This window comes from Psammomys obesus, unplaced genomic scaffold (genome assembly GCF_907164565.1).
Source record: "Psammomys obesus unplaced genomic scaffold, mPsaObe1.curated_primary_1811, whole genome shotgun sequence".
Taxonomy (NCBI): domain Eukaryota; kingdom Metazoa; phylum Chordata; class Mammalia; order Rodentia; family Muridae; genus Psammomys; species Psammomys obesus.
The window spans coordinates 13645025-13652611 of record NW_026596051.1 but is presented as its reverse complement, the minus strand read 5'-3'; the positions used below and the strand labels follow the sequence as shown (position 1 = coordinate 13652611).

The 7587-nt window shown below is 52.5% G+C and overlaps 1 protein-coding gene across 2 annotated transcripts in view; it reads right to left on the bottom strand.

Annotated features, from left to right (window-relative positions):
• Window positions 1–7587, bottom strand: part of Gck (glucokinase) — a 36652-nt gene that overhangs the window by 2583 nt on the left and 26482 nt on the right. For both annotated transcript variants that reach the window (XM_055624306.1, XM_055624305.1), the window contains exons 2-7: window positions 5204–5366; window positions 4636–4790; window positions 3502–3621; window positions 2122–2217; window positions 1917–2016; window positions 649–832 (exon numbers count right to left, since the gene is read on the bottom strand). In XM_055624306.1, coding sequence (XP_055480281.1) covers window positions 649–832; window positions 1917–2016; window positions 2122–2217; window positions 3502–3621; window positions 4636–4790; window positions 5204–5366 — 818 coding nt within the window. The remainder of the gene's footprint in view (window positions 1–648; window positions 833–1916; window positions 2017–2121; window positions 2218–3501; window positions 3622–4635; window positions 4791–5203; window positions 5367–7587) is intronic.

Sequence of the window (7587 nt, the reverse complement as noted above, 5' to 3'; positions counted from 1 at the left end):
TATGTATGTATGTATGTATGTATGTATGTATGTATGTATGTATGTATGTATGTATTTATTTTTTGAGGCAGGGTCTCACTGTGTAGCCCTACCTATCTTGGAACTTGCTATATGGCCCTGGCTGGCTGGCTGGCTGGAACGCAAAGAAAACTGTCTGCCTCCGCCTCCCAAGTGTTGAGATTAAAGGGGTGCGCCTCAACACCCGGCAGTAGCCATGATTTAAGACAAGCTCTGTGCAGCTGGCTCCCAAGATGTGCTCTGCCAATCTACAGCACCCCGCAGAGGCTAATGCTAGCTTTTTGTTGTTGTTGTTGTTGTTTTAAATGCCATGCTTTGGGAAGAATTCTGCCTTAAACCAGATAAACCCTGCTAAGGGTCTTTCAGAGCTGTCTGGTGGCAGGCCACCTACAAAAGCAGAGAGGTGACGCTTTGTGCTAACCGCATGACACCTCCACACCCCTCAGGGCAGGTGAGAACTGAGCTGAAGCAAAGAGCCAGCTCCCAGAGGGATCATCAGCTTGCTTCTCCTCAGAGCTGTTTCTAAGCAAGCCATTGATTGCGCGCTGGGGCCCAGCTGTGGTGTGCCCGGCAGGAGCCGCCTCTGGGGTGGGCTCGGAGGGCGGGGCGGGGCGGGGCGGGCGTCCTTACAGCTGCTGGCCGGGATTCGCTGAGCTCTCATCCACCATCCGGTCGTACTCCAGCAGGAACTCATCCAGCTCGCCCGAGTCCCCGAAGGCGCCCCACTCGGTGTTGACGCACATGCGTCCCTCATCCCCTTCCACCAGTTCCACATTCTGCATCTCCTCCATGTAGCAGGCGTTGCAGCCGGTGCCTGCGGGGGTGGGGCACAGTGGGCTGTGAGAACCGGGGATCTGACAACTGGAAGTGGATGTGAGGCGCCATGGATTTAGCTTTTTAAAACTTAAAAAGTGTTCTGTGTGTAAGTGTTCGGTCTGCATGTATGTCTGCACGCATGCGTGCTTGCTCGGTGCCCGGGGAAGCCAGAGGAGGGTGTAGATCCACTGGGACAGTTGTGAGTCGCCGTGTGGGTTCTAGGATCGAACCCAGGTCCTCCGGAAGAGCAGCAGGTCCTCTTAACTGCTCAGCCATCTCTCCAGCCCGTTTCCTAGCACGTTGTAGGCACATCTTTAGGTCTCTTTCTTGAGCCCTTTCAGGGGAATCTCAAGCCGAGAAAAACACCTTGTAGGCCCTTAGAACAGGCCAGAGGCCACTGCGGCAGAGCAGCTGCGTATGTGTGCGTGTGCGTGAGTGTGTACACGCACACCCCTAATGTTTTGTCTCCGCATGCACGTCAAGGGAATGATGTTGTAAAGAATGTGCTGTGTAGGGGACAAGCATAAGCACAGATGAGAACCCACAAATACTAACACCGGCACAGGAGACCTGGCTCTGCGGGGCCTGTAATACAGGACTTTCTAGGCAGTTAGGGCCCACGTGCATTCTGACACCCGAGTGCACAGCAGATAACTGGTTTGACTGAAGCACTGCTTCGGAAGGCTTCTTTTCTGGAATGTCCTTCCCTCTGGGGTGGGCCTAGGACCTGGGAGTCCAGAGGTCCAGAGCTGGGTCCCCTGGATGGAGCAGAAATGACACCACTCCTGCTCATTCTCTTGCACGTGGACAAACTCGTACAGTGTGGTCAATTTACTAGATAAAGTGGCTTAATTACATCCAGATAGGCAGAGCAGGTGTACATCCGGCAGGCCATCTGACGCCCTGATGCCACAAACATCGAAATGCTTCCTAATAACATTTAGTTTCTGCATCACCACACCCCCAGGGCCACCGGACCCAGGGACTAGGACTGCCTTGACTGGCGTTAGTCGTGACTGCTTTGGCATTGAGCGCTAAGCCCCAGTGCAGTCTGGGAGGGTTACAGGGGGAGAAGCCCTTACCCACAATCATGCCGACCTCACATTGGCGGTCTTCATAGTAGCAAGAGATCATTGTGGCCACTGTGTCGTTCACCATCGCCACCACATCCATCTCAAAGTCCTGCCAAGAAGGACAGAGGCCATGGAAATGGAGCTGAAGGGAGGGGCCTGTGATGGAGGGCAGGTGCCTGGGACAGCCCCTCAGGGCAGGCAGAGGTCTCCTCACCCCTCTCCTTTTGATAGCATCTCGGAGGAGTCCCACGATGTTGTTCCCTTCTGCTCCAGAGGCCTTGAAGCCCTTGGTCCAGTTGAGGAGGATGCCCTGTAGTGGTAGGAAGGCCTCATGGCTGCTGCACTAGCAGGAAGCTGTGGCCTTAAACCAACCAGGCAGAAGCACCATGACACTCCCGAGCCCTCACTTTACATTTGAGGAAGTAGACTCACATAGCTCTGAGAGGCGTTAGAAACAATTTTCTAAAAATTGTTTCCCTCTCTCTCTCTCCCTCTCTCTCAGAGGAACCCAGGAACTTGAGAACTTAGGGTAAATGCTCTGTAAACCCAGCCTAAGAATGTTGGGCAGCAGAGCTCAGGGATACGGTTCCAGAGTAGAGGTAGGACAGGTAGGTCCCTGGGAGAAGAATGCTGAATAACATTCAGGTTCCTCTCTCACAGTGAATCCTGCTGCACATGGAGTTACCCACGAGGCTTTCTCTGTGGATCTTGGGGCTTAGAGAAGGTATGGGTTTGTCTGCTGCTTTTACGCCTTGGGGTATGACCTGGCTTTATCTCTGACAGAGGTTGTGAGGATTTGTTTTAATTGTCAGCCTGACTTAATGTAGAATCTAAACAGTAAAATTGTTTAGATTAGGTTGGCCTATGGGCAGTGGTCTTGATTACACTGAGGTGGGAAGACTTGCCCCCAGTGGGCGGCTTCATTCCCTAGGCAGGGGTGTGCAAAGCAAGCTGAACACAGGCAAGTGTGCATCCTTTGCCCCTCGTTTCTGACTGTAGTTGTGATACAGCCAACCTTCAAGCTCCTGCCTCAGTGACTTCCCTGCTGTGATGCACAATAACCTGGAACTGTGAGCTAAAAAAGCACTTTCTCCTCTAAGTTGCTTTTGTCAGAGTACAGAATCACAGGAACTATAAAGGAAATTAAAGCAGACTTATGGTGTGTGTGTGTGTGTGTGTGTGTGTGTGTATGTGTGTGTGATGTAACTTGTGAGCTTGCCAGTGGGTAGATTATCAGATCTTTCCCACTTCTGACTCAGCCAGAAGCAGAGAGATATCTGTGCTCTGTGGGGAGCTGGAGCCTTCCTCTAAGCCAGTTGCCACTTCCTACTTCAAGCAACTTGCTTAGCCTGTTTCTTTATCTGCAGGGTGTGACCACAGCATGTCTCCTGAGAGGCTTTGTCAGATGGTAAGAGTCAGCGGATGTTATGTCTATTTGCCGAAGCTTTACAGACAGCGGCTGCAATTGAAATCCCTTCTGGGCTTGGGCTCTTTTGAAACATGGGCCAGGGAGCTGCAACGGAAGGCAGTTTGAGCAGAGTTCTTCTAGAGCGTGTTTTCATCCGTTTACCCCCCTCCCCTCCAGCTGGCTCACCTTGTCTATGTCTTCGTGCCTTACAGGGAAGGAGAAGGTGAAGCCCAGGGGTAGTTTCTTGTGTTTCATCTGATGCTTGTCCAGGAAGTCAGAGATGCATTCAGAGATGTAGTCAAAGAGCTAGGAGTTGCACCAGTGTGGCATTGGGTCAGGGCTGGGACAGTAGCAGATCTCCCCAGGGACTGTGCCAAAGCGTCTCTTGGAGGTGTTAAGACATTTGACCCCAGAGCCCGCACCTGTGTGCTGGACCTGTCTGCAGTTTGCTTCTCATCAGAACTCAGGCCCTGCACTTCCCCAGACAGAGAACCCTGCAAACTGCTGGCAAGGGCAAGGTGGCACAGCACAGGCTGATCCCCAGTTTAGCTGTGCCCTGACCCTCCCCTTGCCTAGTGAGGACTGGCTATCATCAAGCCTGGATGGCTGTCCTGTGAAGCTCTGGGTAGAAGCCCATTCTTGCCCATGACTATGATCTCTGTCTCTTTTGCTGTTTCCCGGGTATCCTGGCCACCCAGCCCCTGCTGAAGGCTGGGCCCTAATCCCTTCCAGTGGAATTGCTCACATGACTGGGCATTGCTGAAGGCATGTGGGCTACAGGCAAACCCTTGCCTGGCTGCTCCTCTGGTAATGAGTTTTGCCTTGTCCCTGGGCAAGGAGGGGGCAGAGTTCTGTCTTAGCCCCAGGCTCCTCTTATTTCTAGGACCCCCGTCTGAGTCTTCCTCATGCTTAGGGACCCTTGTTGCTTGGGCAGACAGTGTGGCTGCTGCCATGCCACTTGGCATACACCTCTGGGTGGGTAGTGGTGGCTTGTGAGGAAGCTTGGGCTTTGCAAGCTGCAGGAGGCCAGGCAAGCATGGCTTCTGGCTGCTCAGCTCTAAGCTTTGTTTGTCCTCTAGGAAACTGGACAGAAGCTAGCTGGGTTTTTCTCCTGCTACTGACCTTTCTTCAGCCCCTTGTAGGTAGACTGGGATTGGGACCTGGGACACTTCAAGCCTCTGAGTCACCTTCTCGGGTCTGTGATGCTGCACGGCCCACCGTCACCCCTGTTTTTGGAACCTCCCATCGGGACTGATTCCCCTGAGATCCCAAGTGACCTTGAGCCCCAGCCCTCCTTTGCCAGCCCCTCAAGCTGCTCACCATCTCTGCAGTGCCCGTCATGGCGTCCTCGGGGATGGAGTACATCTGGTGTTTCGTCTTCACGCTCCACTGCCCTGCCTCCCCCTCTCCCACCTTCACCAGCATCACCCTGAAGTTGGTTCCTCCCAGGTCTAAGGAGAGAAAGTCTCCAACTTCTGCAGGCAAAGAAAGATACGTTCAGTCTCACGGCCTACCTGACAGGCGGAATAGCACCGAGGACCCCACACATTGTGGGTGAGGGGTTGCTAACCTATGACACTGAGGGTGAGGCAGCACTAGAGCAATCTATGGAAGGGTCAAAGGTCAACTCGGGAGCATCAGTGGGAAACTCCTGCCTTAGGCAGAGCAGCCAGAACTCGGAGAGGCAGACTCTGCATAAGGAGGAGGTTCCCCAAGTGACCATAGAGACCAAAAACCAAACAAAAAAAAAACCCCACAAAATTCTCCTGAAGACTGATAGCTCCAGGCTAGGCCTGAGCTGGGCCTGGACAAACACCAGTCCAGTGATTTGGGGTTGTCATCATTTGCCTAGAGGGTCCTGTCCAGGGACAGACGAGCCCTGCGGTACCTGAGCCTTCTGGGGTAGAACGCACGTAGGTGGGCAACATCTTTACAGTGGCCTCCTCGTGGGTTTCCAGCCTGAGGCCGCGGTCCATCTCCTTCTGCATCCGCCTCATCACCTTCTTCAGGTCTTCTTCCTGCAGCTGGAACTCTGCCAGGATCTGCTCTACCTGTATAAGGAGGGAGGGAGGGGAGCAGCTGTGGCCGTCACTGGAAGCCTCTCCACACCGAGGAGGGTCTCCTTTGGTCTTCTGACCCCAGATGCAGGGTGGTCCACATCTCTCTCTTTTTAAGATGTAATTTATTATTTTTTTTCTAGTTTTTTAAGACAGGGCTTCTCTGTGTAGTCTCAGCTATCCTGGACTTCCTTTGTAGACCAGGCTGGCCTCGAACTCACAGGGATCTGCCTGCCTCTTCCTCTCTGAGTGCTGGGATTACAGGCATCTGCCACTGTAACCAAGCCTGGCTTGGTTCACATCACTTTACCATAGTTTATTTCAAGTATTCCAGGGCCAGCGCCTTAATAGCTATTAGCCTGGGTCCTCTGGAGCAGGAAACAGTGGGAATCTGGGTGGCCTTTGTTCTTAGCAGGCTCCTTGCAGAACAATGCCTGGAAGTGCCTCCCATTGCCCCTAAGAGGAGGAAAGGCTCTGCTTGGAATTTAGTGAGCTGGCATTACTGTGTGAAGAACCTTTTTTTTTTTTTTTCTACTCTAGGACCTTATGGAATGAATGGGCCAGTCGGTATGCACAGGGTAGCTGAGGCTAGAGGATCTGGGGTGACCCCCAGTCCAAGCAGGGGTCTGGCTAGCGGAGCATGGCCATCCACAGCGTGCAAGCTTTAAGTGCAGAGAGAGGACACGCAGTACAGACACGGGAGACCCGTGCCTGAAAGGCTCAGATCCGACACTGCCGTTCCTGCATGTTGGTGGCTCCAGTGTGGGCCTCACCCTCCACGTGAGAGCACAGAGCTAGCTGGACTCCCCGGGTGGGCAGCTGCACAATTCCCACTCTGTACAGCAGTGCGGGTCCATGCATATGCTAGCACGCTGGGCAGTGAGATGTCATTGCAAAGATACTTGTACTTTGAACCAGAAAGAAAAATGAGCTTGTAAAATACGTAGCTTAAAATTCTACATTTTTTTTTTTAAATGAGGTTCCGTCCTCTGTTTCTTCCCCATAAGCTCAGGGTTACAGGAATTTGGACTATAACAGGAGCATCTTCTTCCTGTTACCAAAGTTCTGCTCAGGAGAGCCGGGTAGACCAGCAAACTCTGATTAAACTAAGCCAAGCACAGAAATTCCCCCTTTGCTTGGAGCTCAGGCGTATGACTCAATTCTGATCAATGACAGGTGAAGGGGAGCCTGATTTCAGCGTGAGAGGGGGATTCGGTGCCTCTTCATGTGTGAACACAGCTATGTAAGGATGTGATGGTTGGCATTGCTGCAGCCACCTTGAGGAGACGAGGCTGGAAGGAAAAGACTGCTAGCCTGTTTCGTGTGGCAGAGAAGGGAGGTTGATGCCAGGCCTACCCAGCTTGGCGTGCAGGTTAGTCCCTTGGCTTCCTTTAACCAAAAGCATTCCCAAGAGACACAGAGCATTGATTGATTAGCTGTCCACTTTGTAAAAAAGAAGCCCCCCTTGCCTAAAGTGTAAACCCGGGGAGGCCACAAGGGTTCTGACAAAGGCACCGGGCCAGACACCAGCATCAGCTGAGCATTGGGGTGAGCGTGTAGCCAGTCACTGCTGCTGTCATCTCTGCAGAGCAGGCCTCCAAAGGCACATTCAGCACTCAGCGGAACAATCCAGTGTTCAGCCATCTAGGATGTCCCCGAAGCAACGCCCTTGGCCTCCTTTGTCTCTTTCCCAGACTGGTAGAACTTACTAAGAGAAGCAGCAACCACAGAATGCTTGTCTTCTCTCTTGAGGTACAGCTGTTCAAAGGGACCCAGTGACGGGCCAGGTATGGTGGCACATACCTCTAATCCCAGCACTCGGTAGGCAGAGGCAGGAAAGCCTATCTCAGAAACCAAATCAAACAAAAACAACCAAAGGGACCCAGTTATAACATACCCGTCGGCATGTGGCCTAAGCAAGGCGGATCCTAACAAAGGTTCAGTCCTCAGAACATGTTGGACCCCTTCTCTCCTTCTCTATCCTGGTAGCTCCTCCTAGTGACTAGAGGCCTAGACTCTGGGTTAGGGTTAGGGTTAGGATTTGGTTAGGGTTAGGGTTAAGATTGAGTTAATATTAGGGTGTGGGTTAGGGTTAGAATTGGGTTAGAGTTAGGGTTAGGATTGGGTTAATGTTAGGGTGTGGGTTAAGGTTAGGATTGGGTGAGGATTAGGGTTAGGATTGGGTTAGGGTTAGGTTAGGGTTAGGGTTAGGGTT